Raw genomic sequence first — 24,401 nt, 5'->3', positions numbered from 1 at the left:
TCAGCAATGTGCATGTTAGTAATTGACATTATTTCTTCCATTGTATATTTGTCAACACTGAATTTCATATACCATCATGTAAACTCAAATATTTCAGATATGTACCATTAATCATAATGAATTTTGTTCACTTAAATATTTGTTCATTATTCACAGTTTCCTTACCCCAACCCCATGTTCTGATATATCCATGTTACACTGAAGGTATTACTGAAATGCTATCTGCACAGAAAATATTCTGTGACAGTATACAAATTATACACAACTATGCAGAACTATTCAATTGGCTAATACAGATTAACAGAATACACATCATCAGCAATTGCACAGAGCTAAGCAAAGAAAAGTTTAGGCAACACATTAGAAAAAGGTTCCGAGAGGACATGGGTTGTGAAGTAGACTTTTTTGGAAGGTGCGTATGGACAGCACAAAACTGGCAGCCTGGGGGAGGAGTGGCTAAGGTAGCTTTGAGCCTTGGCTCATCTGGGGGTTCGAGAAGCTCCTGACATTACTTAGACTGCACTCGGAGCATATCCAAGTTATAGCTGCTTCTCTGGACTGCCCGATGGGTGGCAGCACTGCTTGGAATTTCTGAAGCACTGTGTGCTGTGACTCCACCTCAAGGTGCCTCTCTCACCCTTGGCATGCCCCCTACACCAGGGCTTGTGAGGGGGTCCTTGGAAGGCAGCCTTCTGGTTGTCTCTGCAGTGTCTGTGCTGGAGGAAACCACCCTCAGCTGGAACTTGGGTTTTTTTAGGACCCCTTTATCCTGCTCCAGACCTTTAACTGGGGTAAAAGAGCCAGCGCAGGGGTGAGGACCTTACTCTTTGATTTTACATAGGAATATTTATACAACTGTATGGTTTCAGAATAGCAGCCGTGTTAGTCTGTATTCGCAAAAAGAAAAGGAGTACGTAATTCTGTTTAATTCACTGCTTCTCCATATACAGATTGCTTGTTCAGGGCTGAGCCAGCTGGCTAAATATTGAGCAGGATAATTTATTATTATTTTATTTTACTTTATTTATTACTAATCTAAAGAAGTAAATGTTCTAGCATCTAAGTCAATTGTATTTCCATCAGCAGACATTTGTAACAAATGAATATGTTTGTGAATTCTGATAACACAATGTATTCTGTGGGCTGTTTGTGTCTTTGGGATACAGCCCCGAGTTAGGGTGGTGCAGACTGGCAGTGACCCAGTGGGAACTGCTGGAGGCTTTGTGCTGAGGGCTGACTCTTTGGTGTACAAGAAGGTCCTTGTAAGGCAGCCTTATGGGTGTCTCCTCATGAGCACTGTGCCAATTGTCGAGAGGGGGCAGTGTGCACACTCTTCTTCAGCCAGCCACTTCTCCCAGCCAGGGAAGAGAGGAGTGGAGCCATAGTTCCATCTCCTCTTTCTGAATCCCCTAGTGGTACATGCCTTATAGAGTTTTTGTGCATGCATACAGGGGCAGAACATAAAGAAATCTGTTACATGTTACAAATATTGAGAATTGTGTGGCTAGAACAAGAATAATGCAGGATAATAAACAGGGTAGATGAGATGAAAACATTCCATGCTAGCCTGGTGGTGGTAATTAATTGAAGCACAGTAAAAGCAGGTTTCAGAATAACAGCCGTGTTAGTCTGTATTCGCAAAAAGAAAAGGAGTACTTGTGGCACCTTAGAGACTAACCAATTTATCTGAGCATAAGTTTTCGTGAGCTACAGCATCACTTGCATCCGATGAAGTGAGCTGTAGCTCACGAAAGCTTATGCTTAAATAAATTGGTTAGTCTCTAAGGTGCCACAAGTACTCCTTTTCTTTTTATAGTAAAAGCAGTTACTCCACTCAAGGCCATTCTAGCTATAATTGGATCTGTGCATAAAAAGTTTAAAAAGAAAACCTCTGGAATGGAAGTGCAAATCTGAGAGCACTCTGCGTGGGTGAAGGAGGTAGACTGCTGAAATCCTGGCAGGGGACAAGACTATGAATTGCCAGGTTAAGAAAATGAGCCATATTTGACGATAGACTTTCAGGCAGCACTGAAAAGGTCGTCCACTGATGTGGACTGGGTCAGCTGAGTTTTACACCTGATCTCTTAAAGAGTGGGACAGGTTTATCCCTGGTGTGACTCCACTGAATTTTGGGATTTTGGCTATGAAAGTGTCGGCTTAGGAAGCAGCAAGCCCAACCCTAATTGTGGAGGCTTTTCCACCAAAGACTGAGTGGGATAGGGTGACCAGATGTCCCGATTTTATAGGGACAGTCCTGATTTTTGGTTCTTTTTCTTATATGGGCTCCTATTACCCCCACCCCCATCCCAATTTTTAACATTTGCTGTCTGGTCACCCTAGAGTGGGAGTACTTTTGCCTGCTCTCCTAATTATTATTTATCTACGTGTCTGTGGTGCTCATCAACATAGTAGATAAGGACCTCTCAAAGGCTAGTGAACTAAGGTTGACAAAGCCATTGTGAGGTATAGAGAAAGTATTATCACTCCCATTTCTACAGATAAGGATACTGAAGCAGAGAGTGATTGATTCCCAGTATGATACAGGAAGTCTGACACTTAGGAATGGAACCCAAAGATTTTAACTTCTAGTCCTGTTCCATAACTACAAGACCATTTTTGTTCCTCTGTTCTCAGCTCCTAAAACAGGGGGACTGTTCCTGAATTTTACCTCTAAAAGTTTTGTTTTAAACTATGATTAATTAATAAAAACAATTTATTCTTTAAAACAAAGACGTTTACTTTTATAGAACAGCTGGTCTCTGATTGGCTGAAGCACCCCAAAAGCCTGGTTTCTTAGTTAATCAGAATCAACAATTCCACAGTGGTACAGTAAGCCATTGTCACTGCACCACACCAATATCCATCAGACAAAATATATCTCCTGTATATCAGTCAGCAACTGTAACAGTACTGAGGCACAGGATCAGTGCCTTTCAGCTTTGCCTTAACATTTCTCATCTTTTTTTGATTTTTTTTTAGCATCCGCCAATATTATCCGATGACAACATTCTATTGTACTGTACTGTCTCTTTAAATGCCTTCTGTATATCTTCTAAAGTGAGTCGTTACTCGTTTACCAACCTAAAAGAAAACTGTCAACCAGTGCTTTACAGTTCTTAGTGCATTTGTCATCTTCTTGGTTTATAATATTCTTTCTGGCTGCTTGAAAATAAAATTTACTTCCTTCTGATTTTTTTTTCATTCTCCCTGTGGCAAATATCGATTGATTTACTGTGTGTTTCTGTAAGATCTAAAATGAATATGACCATTTTTAACAAACAAAATGACAACTTTAGTGGATATAGTGCCTGGTTGTGCCAAAATGTTTTTGTTTGTGTGTTTATATCATTACGTCTGTGTCACTCTAATCGTATTTCTCCATTAATTGCTGCTGCAGTGTGCAGAGGGAGCATAACAAAATGGTGCATTTGTACCTGTTCTGTTATAAAAGTGGACATACATTTTTTTTCATTTATTGGTGATGGAGCAGAATATATTTTAAAAGAGATCTTTGAAAATCAAAAGATATTTACCATCAGAACATTACTTAGAGGTCAAATAATATGCAATACTATTAACAAGGCTCTTCTAACTAGTGTTTTTAATTAAAGAATATGAAAAATAAGCCCTTGGTGCGAATTTCAAGGTCCAGGTAAGTAAGTGGGAGTTTTGTTATTGACTTCAGTGGGGCTAGATTTTCACCCCCTTATGTTCCTACGCTACATGATTTGGAGATCTAGAAAACAGAGCTATTTTGCGTTGGCAAATTGCATCAATATGTGTAGATTACATGTGGTTGGAGTACTAGCAGTATGAAGAGTTATAATTTATAACTCTAATCAACAGGAAGTAACCTTTTGGGATATTGGCCCTTGATATGGCCCAAATCCAGCAAAGCACTTGGGCATATGCTTAATTTTAAGCACCTTTGTAGTCCCATTGACTGAAATGGATTTACATACTTAAATGTAAGTGTGTGCTTAAATTTCTTGCTGGATCAGGTCTTCATGCAGAATAGTGCTTTTGTTATTACCACACAGTTCTTCAGTCATGTATGTATGATCAAGGGATGAAACAAAAGTACAGGAGTCAATGGAAAAATGTAAAACCAATTAAAACACTTCCACACATCATGGCTTTTTATGGCTGTTTGCATAGTCTAGTAATCCTGCTGCTTTTACTGTCAGTGGTAGTTTGGCTATTGACTTTGTCTACATTGTGACCAGATGTATGACTGCCTCTAGACATCCCTGTGCTAGCTCTGATCGAGCTAGCTTGTGTAGCAATAGCAATGCAAGTGTGCTTGGGACCGGGGGTACTTGTGGGCTAATCTCTGCTGCCACCTATGCTGCTGCAACTTCACTGCTATTGTTGTTCCAGCTAGTTAGATCAAAGCTAGCTCGGATATGTCTCTACATGCTGTTGTCACACCACTGACTGCACTGCAGATATACTCAACGGGAGAAGGATTGGTCCTGTCCGAGCTACAGAATTAACACTGGAGCAGAGACATCATTTTATTATACAGTGTGCGCACAGTACCTAGCACAGTATGGCTGGGTTCTCCAGGTGCTACTGCAATATAAATAAATAATAAAAACAATGAGTACATGGTTGTTTTTCTTCTCACCACCAGCGTAGTCCTGATGGCATTTTTACATTCTACTGTAGGTCATGTACCAATGTTACAGCAATAATTAGTATTTTATATGCAGCCGGTTTACTCATTCTTTGAAATATTTGGCATTTTTGTTTGTTTCTCAAATCACACGAGACATTTTACTTCATCACTGTTTTCTTTAAGTGATATGTAATTTTTTAAAGATAAAAGGGTGAAAGGAAATAGGGCCAACATTTTAAAACTTTGGTGCCTAAAGTTAAACTCCTAAATTCACAATTAGGCATCAAAATAAATGTGGCCTGATTTTCAGATGTGCTGCTCTGATTGACTCCAGTGGTACAAGATAAGGGTGTCCAATGCCTCTGAAAATCTTTTGGGACCAATTTAACATGCTTTAATTACCAGAATTCTGTCGTCTAGTTAGGAACCTGCCCCTATGTTAAGACTTTGGGGTGAGTTTCTTTATGTTACTGTCAAGATCCTGGGTTGATGAAATCACAAATTCTAACCCTAGGAATGGTTTTGCCGCAGTCTCATCTAGCATCCTGTCTCTGGTGGAGAATAGGGTATGCTTCTTGTTACCAACTCCCTGCAAACTGCTGTACTCTTCTGCAAAAAACCTTGGTGGTAATAATAATAATAATTAATAATTAATTTTTAAAAATACATACAAAAGAAATGTTAAGGGTGTGGTTTAAACTGACAAGAGCCAGTTAGCTAAGAGTTAAAGAATTGACCTGAGTTGTTCTCTTGTCATCAAGAAAAGGGGTACTTGTGGCACCTTAGAGACTAACCAATTTATTAGAGCATAAGCTTTCGTGAGCTCACTTGAAGTGAGCTGTAGCTCACGAAAGCTTATGCTCTAATAAATTGGTTAGTCTCTAAGGTGCCACAAGTACCCCTTTTCTTTTTGCGAATACAGACTAACACGGCTGTTACTCTGAAACATCTCTTGTCATCGGTATTGCAGCACAGATGTGTCCCAATCCTGAAAGTTACTGAGTGGCTCCTGCAAGGTGTTGAGTGCCATCCAAACTTGGCAGGAGAGGTTGGGTGACATCCTGGCCTCATTAAAATCAATGATACCAAACTCATGTTGACTTCAATGGAGCCAGGATTTTCTTGCAAAATTGGGCTCCTCATGTATTAGGTCACCAATTGTTTGGAGAGAACTGAAAGCAGTTGAGCATAGCTGGGTTAATTCTCTGTATTTCCTGGCTTATGTTGGTTTTAGTCAGATTGTTTCTGCCACAGAATATTTGTATTTAATTTAATGTTGGGTTTTTTTGGCTAGGTATTGACATAATTTCAGATTTTTGCATTTGCTGATGCCGTGAAATGGGCAGCTCATACTAAAACCACAAGCAACAGACCTTATCAGTAAATCCCTTTCAATGACAAAAATAAAGCAGAAATAAAAACCCACCCATTAATCAAACAACTCATTCAACTCAGGGACACGGTGTCCTTTTCTCTCAACTGAAACTTTAACTGTCAGAGAAGAGAAAAGCAGTGGAGCTCTGGAATGCTGCAAAGGCTATTTTCTTTAAAAGCAAAATTATTAAGATAAGAAGCAATATGGGTAGTTTGTCAAATAAAGATGACAATTATGATTAACAGTAAGGACCGCAATAACTGTGGCCAGGTAGTTTGACTGTCAAATGCAGCTAGTGTTTAAAATGGAGCTTGCATAAAGCCTATATTCTGACTGATTCAAAGTCAGATAACAAAGTTAAATAGCAAAAATAAACCGCTTAAATAAAAATGATAAGGTTGGCAGGCTTGTTTATAAATGAAATGTAGTAGGAGGTGCAAAAATCCATTAGTCTTTCAAAAGGAAATAAATATATATAGCATTTTCTTTAGTAAATATAAAAAGTAGCTGCCATAATTTCCAGTGTGTCATATTCCCCAGGGGTTTGTTGGTAGCATTCTAGTGACAGATTAAATCAAAACTCTATTTTGCTGGAACACTGTGTAGAAACCATATAGATTTAGTTTCCTATTGCCCTAAAAGAAAGCGCAATGAGGGCTTGTAGCCTAGACAATATAATTAGAGCCCCATATATTGTGTTGCATGCCCAACCAAAGTTTTGTATCAAGACAATCATATTTCTGTGCCAAATTCATTTTTGTGGGATTATAAACTCTGAAGAAAAACAAAATTAAATATTAAAATGATCTTTTGGCAATAGCATATAATAAATGGAAAAATAGCTATTCTCATAACATGCAGTCATGCAGCATCAATATATTTGAAAATGTAGAAAAACATCCAAAAATATTTTAATAAATTTCAATTGGTATTCTATTGTTTAACAGTATGATTAAAACTGTGAATAATCATGATTAATTTTTTAAATTGCAATTAATTTTTTTGAGTTAATCGTGTGAGTTAACTGCGATTAATCGACGGCCCTACTGTAAATAATGGATTTAGTACACAGAGCCCTTCATTTAACACATTTAATTCTTAAACTGGTCTACTTTACATTTGTAGTTAACCTTGGATACATTAGCAGTTTATTATTTAAAAATGTTATTCCTTTGACAGGTCTTCTAATAAAAGGATTTAGTGCATTTTATATATATATATATATATATATATATATATATATATATATATATATATATATATATATATATATATATATATATATATATATATATTTAGTTTAAGACTCAGAAAATGTATTTTTAAACAGCTTTACTTAAAAAAATATTGGATTATATTCTAGGCTGATGTGAACTGGTAAAGTTGCAGTTCTCAAGTGGTCTTTTGGCTAAACATTTTCAATGCATTACATGGGTTTATAGTCAAAGAAGTCTAAGTAAATAGAAGATATATTGATAAAACCTCCATGGTGTTTTTAAAAATGACTGTTTAGTATCTATATAGTGTGTAATAACTAAGTCTATTAGTTATCAAAACAGTTTTATTTACTGGTTGTTAGTTTTCTGTACTATTTTGAGGAAAGGCCAGGGTCAATACCTTGTCCCAGTTGCTGTTTTCCCAGACTCCAGGCTTTTTAAAAGGGGAAATAACATTTCATTTTAGAGGTCTCTCTGGTGGATTTAGAGGTGTTGAAAAGTTTTGGAGGGAATTATGTCTGGTATCCCTCTACCTGAACAATGATAGGTGTGATGTGTGTGGCATAAAGCTGAGTACAAATCAGAAACATTATACAATCCTGAATGCTCCAAGTGATCTGGAGAAGCAATAATATTTATTTGAAGAGTTTAATGATTTGCTCATAAGATATTCTGTAGAATGTACCTAAAATACTGCATTGTTTCTTTCCAGTTAAGTAACTTGAAACAAGTCACATTTGTGGATGTGTCAGCAAACAAGTTCCCCACTATTCCAATTTGTATACTCCGGATGTCAAGTTTGCACTGGCTGGATATTAGCAACAACAAACTGAAAGATCTCCCACAAGATATAGACAGGTAGTTCCTTACATTTCATAAATAGGCTCATGAACTAGAAAATTTGTCTAGAAAGTAACATGACAGTAACCAGCAAATTTGAATTTACCAATTATTGTTTGAAAGGGACATCATCACTGGAAAACTCCATTTCGATCTGCAAATGTATCTAGTATTTTACAAGTAAAGCCTATCATTTCCATTACTGAAAGATATTGGAGAACAAAATATATTTTCCTCAGTTTTCCAGTTTGTTACCACATGGTGTGTAGTCAATGTCCCTGTTTTGTGGTTAGCTAGTTGCTCTTCCTGTCTTATTCCTGAGCAACATAATGTTCTGTGTAGAGATAGAAGCGGCAAACTTGCAACTGACGGGCAGCAGCTGTGCAGTTACACAGAAAGGAATCCGAGGTGGGGAGAAAGGTCAAGCCAAAGCATGCTTAATGTGGCTCATAGAGTCTGATAAACATCAGCAGGGAAGCAAACTTATCTGTATGAATTTTAAATTTCCACCCTCCTCCCAACAAAATCATTACAAATCCTTGCTATTGGGCTTGTAATTTCACTTCCCAGCTCCTGTAATATTCTTGGATGGGGATTATTTGGCTCCCCCAATTTGGCCAGTGAGCTGTTTGAGTTTGACTTCCACCTCAGATGTGGTATTTTCTACTTCCATGTCCTCGTTTCCATTAGCCACCGTAGCAGTACCCCAAGGCTCCTCATTACCCTTATTAAAAGCTGAGGCAAAGTATTCATTTAGGTGTTGGGCCTTGCCTATATTATCTTTGATCTCCACCCCATCCTCAGAGCTTAGCAGTCCCACTTCTTTTCTTGTTTTCTTTTTATTTACATGGCTAAAGAACCTTGGGTTTAATTGTTTTTAATTTCCTTTGCAAGGTGCAACTCTGCTTGGCTTTTGGCAGTTCTCACTTTTTTCCCCTACACCTGCTGACCTCCAAGAGGTAGCATTCCTTGCTGATCCATACCATCTTCCATTCCTTTTAGGATTTCTGCTTTCTCTTAATAACCTGTTTGAGATGCTTGTTCATCTAGTTTGTTCTGCAACCCTTCCCCACAATTTCCCCCCATCCTTGCTTGGGATGCTGGCTCCAGATAGCTTATGCAACTTTGACTTAAAGGAATTACAAGCCTTTTCCACATTCAGATCCTTTTGTTCTTCAGTCCAGTCCACTTCCCTAAATACCTCCCATAAGTTTTTTTAAGATTGCCATTTTGAAATCAAGGATCTCAGTTACATACCTATTTTTATCCTTCCATTTAGTTTAAACTGAATTAGCTCATGATCACTTGAATCAAGAACGACGACCAATTCATCTGTGAGGTCCTTGGTACTTACTAATACTAAATCTAAAATGGCAACACCTGTTGTTGGTTCAGTGACTTTGATGCAAGAAATCTGTCAGCTATCACATCCAGGAATATCTGGGCTCTAACGTTATTAGTAGCACTTCTCCTCCAATGGATATCCAAGAAATTAAAGGTTTCAGAGTAGCAGCCGTGTTAGTCTGTATTCGCAAAAAGAAAAGGAGTACTTGTGGCACCTTAGAGACTAACACATTTATTTGAGCATAAGCTTTCATGAGCTACAGTTCACTTCATCGGATGCATTCAGTGAATGCATCCGATGAAGTGAGCTGTAGAATGCATCCGATGAAGTGAGCTGTAGCTCACGGAAGCTTATGCTCAAATAAATTTGTTAGTCTCTAAGGTGCCACAAGTACTTCTTTGCTTTTTAAGAAATTAAAGTTTCCTATAATCACACAATTCCAAGTAGTATTTATTTCATTACAAATATTAAAGAGGTCTCTATCCGTATCCATATCAGATCCTGGGGGGCTGTAGCATACCCCAAGATCTATCCTAGTGGAGCATTAGTTAGATTTCTTCCCCAAAGTGATTTTGAACCAAATAGATTCCATTTTATCCATTCCATCACTTCTAATTTCTTTACAGTGTACCTCATCATTAATATACAATGCTACTCCACTATTTTTTTTCTCTCTTTCCTGAACAGGAAATACCCTTCAATAGCTATAATCTAGCCACGACTACTAGTCTACCATTTTTCTGTTATCCCTATAATATCTGGTTTCACTCTCTCTCTTGCTTTTTCCAGGGTCACACTGTGCTCATGGGCTACTACTTGGCTTTCTTGCTTCATTTCCTTTGCTTCTTTCTCTCTGTTCTTGCCTGTGACCTCAGTATTTGTTTGTCACACACCCCTCCCGACCCAAAGCAATACTCAGCCCATAAGCTCCTGATTGAGTTCATACACACCTTTGGTCTCAGATGGGACATATGTTTACAGTTATGATAACTAAAGCGTGAGTTCACGCCTATCAACATCAATGGAGTTTTAACCCAACCCATTACAAAGTTTCTTCCAGCTGGTAACCTAGCATTGCTAACTCCAAATATTAAAACTCTCAGCTAGGCCCCTCTAAATCAAGAGATTGGATTAAAAATAATGAATTTTAATATATATACATTTTGGGTTTTTTTTATTAACCTTCTGGTTTTTGAGATTTCAGAGTGCTCTTGCTTCAATCTTTTCTCTGCAAGTATGAGGATTAGAAACTTTTACTCTTTCTCTCTCTATATATAATGTTGAGATTATTCTGCAATCTGCTGATTCCAGCCACTGGAGCTTTAAGAAAAACACCAAATATCAGGAGGTTCACAATAAAAATCATGAGCGTTAGCAACACTGTCTAATGTGCTGAAGCATCACCTGCCATACCTTCTGGAACTCAAAGGAAATGTGTGAGTCTCTCATGCAATACAGCTGCATCACTATTCTCACAGTAGAACCAGCACCTATACTGGGTGAATGAGAAAAACAATAGTTCCTCGGGTTTTATAGTTCTGGCCCCCACATTCACTCTCAAGAGCAAATGTTCAGCTGCAAATTACTATTGTGTGAAGAAAGGACAAGGGGCACAACACAAGTGAACGGTTTCAGAGTAGCAGCCATGTTAGTCTGTATCTGCAAAAAGAAAAGGAGGACTTGTGGCATCTTAGAGACTAACAAATTTATTTGAGCATAAGCTTTCGTGAGCTACAGCTCACTTCATCGGATGCATGCAGTGGAAGATACAGTGGGGAGATTTTATATACACAGAGAACATGAAACAATGGGTGTTACACATTGTAACGAGAGTGATCAGGTAAGGTGAGCTATTACCAGCAGGAGGGGGGGGGGGAATCTTTTTAGTGATAATCAAGGTGGGCCATTTCCAGCAGTTGACAAGAACGTCTGAGGAATGGGGTGTGGGGAGGGGGAATAAACATGGACTGAAGGCAAAAATACATTACATAATCTACATACCACACAGACTATGCTGACAGCTTGTGCCACACACTCTCAAAAAAACTGCAGAACCACCTTATCAATAATCCTCCACAGCAAATAGGGAAAGATTAAGAATGAGCTCTCAAAACTGGATACTCTCATAAAAAACAACCTTCCACACAAACTTCCTCATGGCTGGTCTTTACAAAAACTAGACAAGCCATTTACAACACACACTTTGCTTCTCTACAAAAGAAAAAGGACACTAAACTTTCTAAACTACTACATGCCACAAGGGGCCACAACAGTCATTCCCTTAACCCACCCAGCAATATTGTTAATCTATCCAACTGTACTCTTAGCCCAGCAGAAGAATCTGTCCTGTCTCGGGGCCTCTCCTTCAGCCCCTCCATCCCCACAAACATGATACAGTTCTGTGGTGACCTAGAATCCTATTTTCGATGACTCCGACTCAAGGAATATTTCCAACACACCTCTGAACAACATACTAACCCACAGAGAGCTTCCTACCAAGACTACAAAAAGAAGGATTCTGGGTGGACTCCTCCTGAAGGTTGAAACAACAGACTGGACTTCTACAAAGAGTGCTTCTGCCGACGTGCACGGGCTGAAATTGTGGAAAAGCAGCATCACTTACCCCATAACCTCAGCCATGCAAAACAAAAATAGTTATGTAATGCCATTCACAGCCTCAGAAACAACTCTGACATCATAATCAAAAAGGCTGACAAAGGAGGTGCTGTTGTCATCATGAATAGGTCGGAATATGAACAAGAGGCTGCTCAGCAGCTCTCCAACACCACTTTCTACAAGCCATTACCCTCTGATCCCACTGAGGGTTACCAAAAGAAACTACACCATTTGCTCCAGAAACTCCCTGAAAAAGCACAAGAACAAATCCGCACAGACACACCCCTGGAACCCCGACCTGGCATATTCTATCTACTACTCAAGATCCATAAACCTGGAAATCCTGGGCGCCCCATCATCTCAGGCACTGGCACCCTGACAGCAGGATTGTCTGGCTCCCTCCTCAGGCCCTACGCTACCAGCACTCTCAGCTATCTTGGAGACACCACTGACTTCCTGAGGAAACTACAATCCATAGGTGATCTTCCTGAAAACAACATCCTAGCCACTATGGATGTAGAAGCCTCTCCACTAACATTCCACACAAAGATGGACTACAAGCCATCAGGAACAGTATCCCCGATAAAGTCACGGCAAACCTGGTGGCTGAACTTTGTGACTTTGTCCTCACCCATAACTATTTCATATTTGGGGACAATGTATACCTTCAAATCAGCGGCACTGCTATGGTGTAACCCGCATGTGTTATACCAATAAAATAAAAACCAGCAGGATCTTATTAAAGGGGAAAAGGCAAAATGCCACATTTATTGTGAATACAGAAAGAATCATAGTAAGCAGTTAGTTATAACTATAACATTCCATTCAATTTCATATTTATTCACACATTCATTCATACAAACACACACACACACAGGTTCTGCAAGGTTATCATAGTTACCAGCCTTAGAGTTGCTCATTCCAAGCCACTGGCCAGGTGGCCTGGACATGAGGAGGGAGCAGGGCCTTGTCAGATGCTCATCTGATGCTCCTGGAAGTTAGTTTGCAGAATCAGACCCCAAAATTCTCACTTTCTAGAGTCCATTTTTATAGGAATTTCTTCCTATGCCAGTCTATGGGAATTGCTTCATCATGCTGTTGCTGAATCAATCAGCAGATGTCACATTCCTGATGGCTCTGTGCTGCCAGATGTTATCTTGTTCTTTGGTTCTCCCATTCTTGAGGCTGTTGGGTGGATTCCAGTCTGTCCTCTGGGGGTCCTCTGGTTATTTCCACTTGACGCCTTCTTCAGCCGATGGACACTGGATTCTTAGGCTGACACCTCCCCGATCATTCAGTTATTATCCACACCAAGCATCCATCCACATACATCCTCTATCTCTATTTTAATCACAATTGTTAACAAAGCGAGATGAATACAACAAAAGGGCAGGGAGTCTCTGGGTGATGTTTCTGTTGTTACAGAGTATTGCTTTGAGTCTCTCTCTGTGTGAGTAGTTGTTGTTACAAATAATTGCTTTGAGAACAGACTCTGTCTTAGAATGTACTAACACAATTAGCAGCTTGCAAGTTTCACACATAGAGGGAGAGAAACAGTACCAAAAACCAAGAGACCTCTTAATTAGTAATACCCTGGAATTTAAACTCTGGGGAATCAAACTCATTTGTGATTTTAATACAGAACTTCTTTAATATGATCCAACACATGGCCCCACAGTATGCCAACATTTTTACAAAGAAAAATTATTTTACAACAAAGAAAACAACAGAACGCCACTAGCCATCACCTTCAGCCCCCAACTAAAACCTCTCCAACACATCATCAAGGATCTACAACCTACCCTGAAGGATGACCCATCACTCTCACAGATCTCAGGAGACAGGCCAGTCCTTGCTTACAGACAGCCCCCCAACCTGAAGCAAATACTCACCAGCAACCACACACCACATAACAGAACCACTAACCCAGGAACCTATCCTTGCAACAAAGCCCGCTGCCAACTGTGTCCACATATCTATTCAGGGGGCACCATCATAGGGCCTAATCACAACAGCCACACTATCAGAGGCTCGTTCACCTGCACATCTACCAATGTGATATATGCCATCATGTGCCACCAATACCCCTCTGCCGTGTACATTCGCCAAAATGGATAGTCTCTACATAAAAGAATAAATGGACACAAATCAGATGTCAAGAATTATGACATTCAAAAACCAGTCGGAGAGCACTTCAATCTGTTTGGTCACTCGATTACAGACCTAAAAGTGGCAATTCTTCAACAAAAAACCTTCAAAAACAGACTCCAACGAGAGACTGCTGAATTGGAATTAATTTGCAAACTGGATTCAATTAACTTAGGCTTGAATAAAGACTGGGAGTGGATGGGTCATTACACAAAGTAAAACTATTTCCCCATGTTTATTCCCCCCCCACACACTGTTCCACAGATGTTCTTGTCAACTGCTGGAAATGGCCCACCTTGATTATCACTACAAAAGGTCCCCCCACCCCTCGGGCTCTCCTGCTGGTAAAAGCTCACCTTAAGTGATCACTCTCGTTACAGTGTGTATGGTAACACCCGTTGTTTCATGGCCTCTGTGTATATAAATCTCCCCACTCTATTTTCCACTGAATGCATCCGATAAGTGAGCTGTAGCTCATGAAAGCTTATGCTCAAATAAATTTGTTAGTCTCTAAGGTGCCACAAGTCCTCCTTTTTTTTTTTAACACAAATGAAAGGAGCCTACTTCCTAGACCACAACATTAGGTCCTTTACATTGATTTCAGTTGTACTTGTATATTTGGGGAAACAAAATAAAGGCCAAATCCTGGTCACATGTCTCTTATAAGTAGTTTCCATATAGATTTTTGTTCCCACCTATATTTTCATGACTTTCTGACAGAATGAGATAATGAGAACTTTGCATCACATTGTGTGGCATGGCATCGTGTGCACAAACCTTCACTGCACCACGAAAGTGCACACTGCTACTCTAGCTTCTGATTTGGGCACAACTTTTAGTTCTTCTCACAGGTGTATTATTAACATCTATCTTGTCAAACCATGCATGAAACTTCCCATTGAAGTCAATGGAGTGTTCTGTGAAAAATACAAAACAGCATAAGGAAAAGCATATGGTTCATGTGAATATTTGCATACTTCTTTCCCAGAGGAAGCAATTAACAGTTGGTGTTTGAATAAATACACATATATAATAAAAGATCTTTAAAATATATTGTATTTTTAAGACATGTTTCTCTGTTATGCTTCCTTAGGCTCGATGAACTGCAGACATTTCTCCTGCAGAAAAACAAGTTGACTTATCTTCCACGAGCTTTGCTCAACATGCCAAAGCTCAGTTTGCTGGTGGTTAGTGGGGATGATCTGGTCGAGATACCCACAGACGTTTGTGAATCACCCACAGGTTTAAAGTAAGTAATAGTTAGGGAGAAATGAATATACTCAAAAGTAGAAAGGTATGTGACCCAGTGCAGTAATGGTCCTCAAAACAGTTTTACAATTCTCTTTTCCTTTCCTTTTATTGGATTCTGCATTCATGCTTGCTGGGCTGGGTATGTTGTTACCTGTGCAACTTTCACCAAACCTGGGGCAAAATTCTGACCTCATTTATATGAGAACCACTCTTTAAGGGCAAGGAAATCACCGAAGTCCAGTGAGGAATTGTACAAGTTTACCTCAGGGTTCTGATATTTCACCTACTACCAAGGTGTGTTTTTGTACTTGTACTTCTGCAGTTTCCACGGTATGCATCCGATGAAGTGAGCTGTAGCTCACGAAAGCTCATGCTCAAATAAATTGGTTAGTCTCTAAGGTGCCACAAGTACTCCTTTTCTTTTTGTACTTGTACTGAGACTTTATTGCCTCATAAATATTCAGTGCTTGTGTCGGTTTAATAATGTGTATATTCTTGGTTTAGAGACTGTATCCTATAATTGCAGATCGATGGATTCGTAAGCCCTTCCCATTTGTAACTATGATAATCCTATGTCTTGATTTGACACTCAGGATTTAGGACCTGAAGTCATCTGAATATGAAAGAGCAGTTCCTGGTAGTGTTACTATGCCATATGATTAATTGGAATGATATTTTTTCTTTTGACGACAGTGGAAATTTCACTGATTAATTAATTTTTGTTGCTTTAAAGAGATGGCTCAGATTTTCAGAATTATGTACACATACTTTGTGCATGGAATTACTGAGCAGTTTGTGCAACCATGTGATTTTCATTTTCAAAGTATTGGTTTAGTATATTTACAAACATGACAAAAAAGCATGCAGACTGAACTTCTGTGTTGTAATGGATGTTGAGAAGTAACTCTAACTCCCAAGGGTATGCATCATCAACTAAGGAATTCTGACTAAATCCTGGAATGCTGTGAAACATGGATAGGATGGGATCTATGTTGAAGTTTCTTGTTCTGATCAGGAGTTGCTGTACAATTATGGGACAGCTGGTCAGATGTTGTGAAGTGTGATATGTACAGACGCCCCAAAATGCTAAAACTCTATTCTGACAGAAAAAAATATTGCAGTATGGATGTACTGAATTGTATTAGGGAGAACAGAGTGTAAAGACAGTGCTACCTAAAATATTTACTTGCTCCATAATAGAAAGACTATAAAACACTTTTGTTCAATTACTTAAGCATAAGTTCTTCACAACTCCCCCTCTGCCTGCAAGCTGCTACTTTTAAATAAGGTTAACTGGCTAATAAAACTGACTGGCCTGTTGGTCACATGCATGGACTGTATGTGAGATCCACCCAAACAAGACAAGTTAGTAAATATAATTTCTAGAGCTAATCAATTCAAACTGTTTGTAATTTCAGAAGGGGGGAAAAATGTGTAACATAATCCATAGTTGACATATAGCAAACTACATTCGGCTGCTCATGTTAAGAAGTTATCCTTTCATGTTAATATTTCTTTTTCTACAGATTTATAAGCCTTAAGGATAATCCTCTTGAAACAATCTTGTATCACAATACCGAAGACATCATAGAAAGTGAACGTGATCAGGAGCAATTTGAGAAAGAATTTATGAAAGCTTACATTGCAGATATAAAAGAAAGAGGTATATGCACTAAATTTTTAGTAAATCTCCCATTATTTCTGATATAAATGTAGATTTCATAAAGATTTTCTGGCCACATCAAAATAATATGCTTGGCTTTATACAGAGATCAACAATATCCTGAATCTTTATAAAAAGTGAAGACAAGTGTAAGAGCACAATTGTATGTAAGAGCACATGAAATATGCAATTTTAAAAGCTGTAGAAGTTCTATATGCTATTGGACAAGGGTGAAAATTCTTTTGTGTCTTTTTTTCAAAAGAAGATGAGCTTTCAGATCTGTTTTGATGAGAGATGCCGGAATCAGAGCTCTGGATCTGAACAAACATATACAAACTCTGTGGAGGGGTCAAAATTCCTTATGGTTAGGGCCCTACCAAAGTCATGGTACATTTTGGTGATAGTTTAAAAATCATAAGTTTCATGATTTCAGCTATTTAAATTTGAAATTTCAGTGTTGTAATTTTAGGGATCTTGACTCATAAAGGAGTTGTGTGGGGGTCGCAAGGTTATTTTTAGGGTGGGGGTTGTGGTACTGCTAGACTTACTTCTGTGCTGCTGCCGACGGGGGCGCTGCCTTCAGAGCTGGGCATCTGGAGAGCGGTGGCTGCTGGCCGGGAGCCCAGCTCTGAAGGCAGAGCCACCGGCAGCAGCAGCACAGAAGTAGGGATGGCCTGGTATGGTATTGCCACCCTTCCTTCTGCGCTGCTGCCTGTAGAGATGGGCCCTCAATCAGCGGCCGCCACTCTCTGGCTGCCCAGCTCTGAAGATAGCAGTGCAGAAGTAAGGGTGGCATGGTATGGTATTGCACTGCCTTCAGAGCTGGTGCCCAGCTAACAGCTGCTGTTCTCCAGCCACCGTGATCTGAAAGCAGAGAGACGTAAGGGTGGCAATACCATAACCCCCCTAAAATAACCTTGTGATCTCCCCTGCAACTCCCTTTTGGGTCAGGACCCCCAATTAGAGAAATGCTGGTTTCCCCTGTGAAATCTGTGTAGTATAGGGTAAAAGCACACAAAAGACCAGATTTCATGGGGAAAGATCAGATTTCACGGCCCGCGATGCATTTTTCATGGCCATGAATTTGGTAGGGCCCTAATTATGGTGGTTATTATGCCAAGATGCCCTGAGTAGAGAACAGGCCCACACTGAACGTGGAATTATACTCTAGAGCTGGGTCACCCCCTCCGCTCCCTTAGCAGCACCACTACTGAGGGGGAAAAAAACAGAAAATATCAGATCAGAATTTGGCCTTAAAGGCCTGGGAGATGTGTACAAAACAAGGGTGTAGTGCATGACTAGTGGGGATGTCCTATGTGAGGAAGTCCATTCATTTGTGGTGTTCCTGGGTTATTTGGTTCGATCTGGGATAATTGACAGATTTTTTTTAAATGAATATATCTTTAAAAATTGTCCTGGGAGCCCAGGGCATTGGATATATACTCATTTATTTTGGTGCAAATATAAATTTATTATTATTATTATTAATAAAAACACTATGGTGTTTTGTTGGGTTTTTTTTGGTAAAAGTGAACTGCAAATCAATAAATATATATTTTAAAATTGTTTCTACAAGTGCTAATCCTGTGAAGTCAGACAGGCACAAAATACATTCACCCTTGTAGATGGAGTTTCAATTTTAAGGCAAGAACTTTAAGGCCAGTTATGATCATTTAGGTTGACATTCTGCATAACACAGACCAACAGAATCTATGAAAACTAGTACACAAATAATTTGCTGTTATAGTTCACCTTTGAAATAAAATGAAGACATCGAGCTATTTCTGGGCAAGGTTTAAATATAACTGTTTACTTGATGAACATATAGCTGAAATTTTAAATAGTATACTTTTTCTCCTTTTACAGAATCTATGCCTTGCTATACTACAAAGGTATCATTTACTCTCCAGCTCTGAAGATCAGAAATCTCTAAGACACTGAAAGATACTAGAAAAACTCTATTTTTGTCTATGTGAATGGAAAATATTGATATCATGGAGAGTCATAAGCAGCTCTTAAATAATGATCACAGAATTTCTTATTTGTTACCAGACTTGTTTTCAACAGCTACAGACAAAATTTCAAGGACTAAATAGTTTTCATCGGATGGAATTTCACATTTTAAATTAACATTTATTTCCAAGTCAACAGCAACAAGCACTAAATTATACACCGCTAAGGCCCTCATCATGCAAACACTTATACATGTGCTGTACTTCACAACTGTGAATAGTACTATTGAAATCAATGGGGTTACAGTAGTAAAGTTAAGCAGGTATATGTTTGCAGGAAAGGGGCCTTAAACAATATCTGGTTTACATTCTGTTGCGGTTCAGCTGAAAAAAGATTTGTTCCTGTGCAAACAGTGGAAGTGTTAATGCTTTAGAAAATGCATGTGATCTATTATATTTTAAAGACCAAATGATTAATTCAATTGTTTGCAATAGTTCTTAATGGTAGGTTTAAATACGTTGTTTACGGGTGATGTGTTTACTTTCTGCTGTTCAGAAAGGTCCTTCTCCGGTTTCTCAGTTTAAATAAATTCCAGCAAGTAGACACTCAGTATGGAGTCTGTGAAAATAATGTTGCTTTTTTCAATTATATTACAAGCATTTAAATTATCACAAATATTAGTACACAGGTGACTGGAATTTTTGCGGTCAGCAATTTTTAAATAATAGTTTGGCAATGGCTTAATAGGACTTTAAAAGAAAAATAATCTCTGGGAAGAAGTTTGAATGACTAAAACATCATGAAAATATTTAAAAACCAAGCACTTTGACTAATATTGATAGTTCTGAATTACAGTATTTTTGTTGGTATAACAATGACTTTTTTTTTGTAATGCTAATGCCTTAGTTCTATAAGTAGGACGATTTTGCTGGTTATGATATTTGTTTTGCTTGTTTTGTAATCTGTTATACATAATTCCGTAAGTGTACATACTGTAGAATGATTTAGTTTTGGATATGAATATTTTTCAGGTATTAAATCAACTTTTAATCTAAAAATACTAATTGAAACTTGAAGCCATTTAATTAAAATCATCCTAAACTGTGTAACTCTGAATGGGGGAGAAACATGTAATAAAGAGTAGTAACATCATGAGGATGACATATTACAGAAGAGTGATAGCTCTGCTATAGCCAGAGAGGTAAAGACAAGTTTCTGGTTAAAGTTCACCAACACTTCATGGTGAGCAAACAAGAGTATCAGAAATATTACTTACAGAGGTCATTAAAATATTTTTAGTGCATGTATAAGAACCATTTTGAAAATATGATTTTACAATATTAAATTATTTTTCTACATTTGTTACACTGGTAAAGATAAGGTAAGATTCATTGGCCCCCAAATATTATGTAAAATACCTCAGATCAATCATATGGTGTGAAAATAATACAACTTATTAAATTCTAAGGCCCTGATCCTGTAAACACTTACCAACATGCTCAACATTAACTATATAACCGTATGACTACTCATTTGCATCACACATGAGTACATAGATCATACCACTAAAATGATATAAGGGATACGAAAGTTACTGCATGACATTAGAAAGGGACAAAAGGCAGACTGTATTTAATTAATACTTTATGGCATGGAAAGTCATAGAATACATCAATATTATTTGAATTTCTCTCCTTTGGTTACTGATTTTGTGTAAACAGCAATTGTGGAATGCCAGTTTTCAGCAAATACATATTTTTGTTGCTTGTACCCTTATTATGGCTTTTGCTAAACAGAGTATTTTAAATCAATTTATTTTCAGGTTTAAAGACTTAGGTGATACAATTATTCTCTTACATGTTGTTATAAAGTACAGTAAATAAAATCATGTATGGGATTACTTTTAAAACTGGGATCATCTTGCTGATCTTCTAACAAATGCTAGGTAACAGGGCCTTAGAGGTTTTATATATTTATGTGTTTTATGAAGACTTAAAAAATTTACCACACACCATCTGGATTGAGGACTAACCCTATTAGACTTGGGCCAGATCGACTGGTAACACACAAGTCAGGTGCACCATTCCCTGGCTATCAGCTATTGGTAATGGGAAAAAGAGTGGGATTTTGGTCCCTACTTGGGTCCTGTATCTTTCACATCAGCAGTGGATAGCAAGTGTTTTGTAAATGTGAAGTTCCGCCCCTTCTAGCTGCTAGGGGCTGTCTTTTTCGCCTCACCCAGAGCTTCCTGACTGCTGTGAGAGGTGAGAGAAGTATTGCTATTCTACTCCCCCCTGGACCTTCTAATATTTTGAGTCCTCCTCCAAGCTAGTGAATAACTCCTGTGCCTGCCTCCGCTACTGTTTACAGCTTTCCCAAGTAGCAATAATAAAGTTAAACTGTCCCAATTCTTGGCAGCTGAGACTCCCATGGTTGCTTGTAGTATCAAGAGTATATCTTTTACATTCTTCAGAGCTGACCTACTTGTCAAATATACACTTTTGTGCTGCTGCTATTCCAGTTTAAAAAAGGTTTCAGAGTAACAGCCGTGTTAGTCTGTATTTGCAAAAAGAAAAGGAGTACTTGTGGCACCTTAGAGACTAACCAATTTATTTGAGCATGAGCTTTCGTGAGCTACAGCTCACTTCATTGGATGCATACTGTGGAAACTGCAGATGCATCCGATGAAGTGAGCTGTAGCTCACGAAAGCTCATGCTCAAATAAATTGGTTAGTCTCTAAGGTGCCACAAGTACTCCTTTTCTTTTTATTATATACACAGAGACCATGAAACAATACCTCCTCCCACCCCACTCTCCTGCTGGTAATAGCTTATCTAAAGTGATCATCAAGTTGGGCCATTTCCAGCAGAAATCCAGGTTTTCTCACCCCCCACCCCCCTCCAAAAACCACACACGCAAACTCACTCTCCTGCTGGTAACAGCTTATCCAAAGCGACCACTCTCCTCACAATGTGTATGAAAATCAAGGTGGGCCATTTCCAGCAGAAATCCAGGTTTTCTCACCCCCCACCCCCATACACACACAAACTCACTCTCCTGCTGGCAATAGCTCATCCAAAGTGACCACTCTCTTTAAAATGCGTATGATAATCAAGGTGGGCCATTTCCAGCACAAATCCAGGTTTTCTCACCCCCTGGAAATGGCCCACCTTGATTATCATACGCATTTTAAAGAGAGTGGTCACTTTGGATGGGCTATTACCAGCAGGAGAGTGAGTTTGTGTGTGTGTGTGTGTGCGGGGGGGGGGGAGGGTGAGAAAACCTGGATTTCTGCTGGAAATGGCCCAACTTGATGATCACTTTAGATAAGCTATTACCAGCAGGAGAGTGGGGTGGGAGGAGGTATTGTTTCATGGTCTGTGTGTATATAATGTCTTCTGCAGTTTCCACAGTATGCATCCGATGAAGTGAGCTGTAGCTCACGAAAGCTCATGCTCAAATAAATTGGTTAGTCTCTAAGGCGCCACAAGTACTCCTTTTCTTTTTTCAGTTTAAAAAAGGGTCTGGATTTTTTGGTGCAAGCAAAGTGACTACACTTGTTCTTTATGTATTTGGTGCAGTGCTCATGCTCGGAGATGCATAAGGGTCTGGAGATTCAGTCAGTCATTCTCTATACTCGTGGCGCAATTGGGGCCAAAATTAGACAGGATTCTGTTTTTACCTTGGAGTTACTCTAGATTTATCCCAGTGTAATTGAGGGCAGCATTCACTGTTGCTAGCTCATAATTAAGCCTGTAAGTCTTTCACAGAAGTCACGGGTTCTGTGACTTTCCGGGCCCTCCATGACTTCCGCAGTTGCAGCAGCTGGCCCCAGGGCCTTACTCATACTACTTGGCATTTTTCCTTAAAGTCCCAGCTCTTGGAGTCAAGTACAGAGGATTCTGCTTATTAACAACCTCTTGGCTCCCAGAAAAACGTTGCTCTTATCCAAGAGTTGCCAGTAAGTGAAAGACAAAGTAGTAGTAGGATGAGGTAGTAGTGACCTGTTTCTGTTGGTGAAAGAGAGACAAGCGTTTTATATCCTTGGACCAACACAGCTACAACAACAGAACATAAAATAAGTGAAAGGCAGGTTTGTGGGGCTTCAGTCAGGGAAGAAAGTGCTGGGATGTGCCTTTAGCGACTGGGGACTACAAACCTGCCTGTGGCCAGGGACGCATGTGCCCCACAAGTGTCATGTGACTAGAGCACCCACATCACCACCCAATGGGGGAGCCTCTGCCAGAGTCCCGGTGCTGTGGGCTGGGAAGGGAGCATGCAACCAGGACAACAGCGGGCTGAGGGCCTGATGCAGGGGTTTCCAAGGGGAGCTGGAGGCCTGTGGAGGTGGATGGTACTTCTCCCTGTGGTCTCCCTGCCCTGACGTTTGGGCGCGGCATATCCCAGCACCTCCTTCCCTCCACCCCTGCCAACCTGCCTGCAGCCGGAGCCGTTCTTTCAAAAAAGTTGTTCCTGAGCAGCTCGCCTGTTGCTACTATCCGAATCCCATTCACATTCCAGTCAATGGGCGGGGATCATTTCCGGGCATGTTGCTATTAAGCAAATGTTGTTAATATGGCCACTGCTAGGAAGTGACTCCCCCCAAATTCGGTGAGACCCTCACTTTTCATCTTCGATCGTTCCTAACCCTCCCGCCTGCAGAGACCGGCTGGACGTTCTCGCCCTAGGTTATCCTGCAGGTTCAAGAAGCAAAAGACAAAGAGCCACCCCCTCCCCCCGTTATTTTCTCACAGCGTTTAAGCCAAGCCCATGATGTTGCGGGGGCTGACTCATGAGCTGGGAGGACCCCAGCCCCGTTGGCAATGCTGGAGCGGCTCTGTGGCTGCGTGTTTCTTCCCGAGCTCCGCTTGCGGCTCAGGCGGATACAGGGATTAACAACGCACCGGGCACGGCCTTAGGCAGCCCCAGCGCCCAGGGGTTGAGCAGCGGGGGCGCGTCCCCCCTTTCCGTGGCTCCGCCCGGCGCGCTCTCCCCAGCGGCGGGAAGCCGGCGCCAAAGCCCCGGGGAGGCGCCCGGCGGGCGGGGGAAGCGAGCACAGCAGGGCGCGGCGGCTGGGGGAAATCCCCGCGCTGCCGCAGGTGCGGGCAGGCCGCTAATGCGCCCGGCGCTAAGGCTAGGTAGGGGCGCGGGGACGCGCGGGCTCCCGGCAGCATGGCAGAGCGGCTCTTCTGTAAGGGGGTGTCCGCGGTGATCAGCTGCGCGGGCTGCGAGGAGAGGTGAGTGCCGCTCCGGGGGCGAGCCCGGCTGCCCCCCTGTCAGAGCGGGGCCCTAGGGTCGTTATTTGCCGCCGCCTGGGCTCGAGGGGGGCTCGGCAGAGCCTGCAAAGGGAAGCCAGGTGCGAAGAAGGGGT

At 40.2% G+C, this 24,401-nt stretch overlaps 2 protein-coding genes across 2 annotated transcripts in view; both read left to right on the top strand.

Moving 5' to 3' along the window:
• The window catches only part of LRRC2 (leucine rich repeat containing 2), a 284,223-nt gene extending 264,452 nt beyond the window's left edge, over positions 1 to 19,771 (top strand). The window contains exons 10-13 of the mRNA XM_073344941.1: positions 7,926 to 8,071; positions 15,256 to 15,411; positions 16,940 to 17,076; positions 18,943 to 19,771. Of these exons, the coding sequence (XP_073201042.1) occupies positions 7,926 to 8,071; positions 15,256 to 15,411; positions 16,940 to 17,076; positions 18,943 to 18,992 (489 nt within the window). The 3' untranslated portion in view covers positions 18,993 to 19,771. The remainder of the gene's footprint in view (positions 1 to 7,925; positions 8,072 to 15,255; positions 15,412 to 16,939; positions 17,077 to 18,942) is intronic.
• A 4,351-nt stretch (positions 19,772 to 24,122) lies between these two features.
• LOC140912083 (spindle assembly abnormal protein 6 homolog) overlaps positions 24,123 to 24,401 on the top strand; it is a 37,004-nt gene continuing 36,725 nt past the window's right edge. Inside the window, exon 1 of the mRNA XM_073346234.1 lies at positions 24,123 to 24,267. Within this exon, the coding sequence (XP_073202335.1) occupies positions 24,203 to 24,267 (65 nt within the window). The 5' untranslated portion in view covers positions 24,123 to 24,202. The remainder of the gene's footprint in view (positions 24,268 to 24,401) is intronic.

The sequence above is a fragment of the Lepidochelys kempii genome, chromosome 5 (genome assembly GCF_965140265.1).
Source record: "Lepidochelys kempii isolate rLepKem1 chromosome 5, rLepKem1.hap2, whole genome shotgun sequence".
NCBI classification, from domain to species: Eukaryota; Metazoa; Chordata; order Testudines; family Cheloniidae; genus Lepidochelys; species Lepidochelys kempii.
The sequence above is the reverse complement of the archived record's forward strand: the minus strand, read 5'-3'. Positions and strand labels throughout refer to the sequence as shown.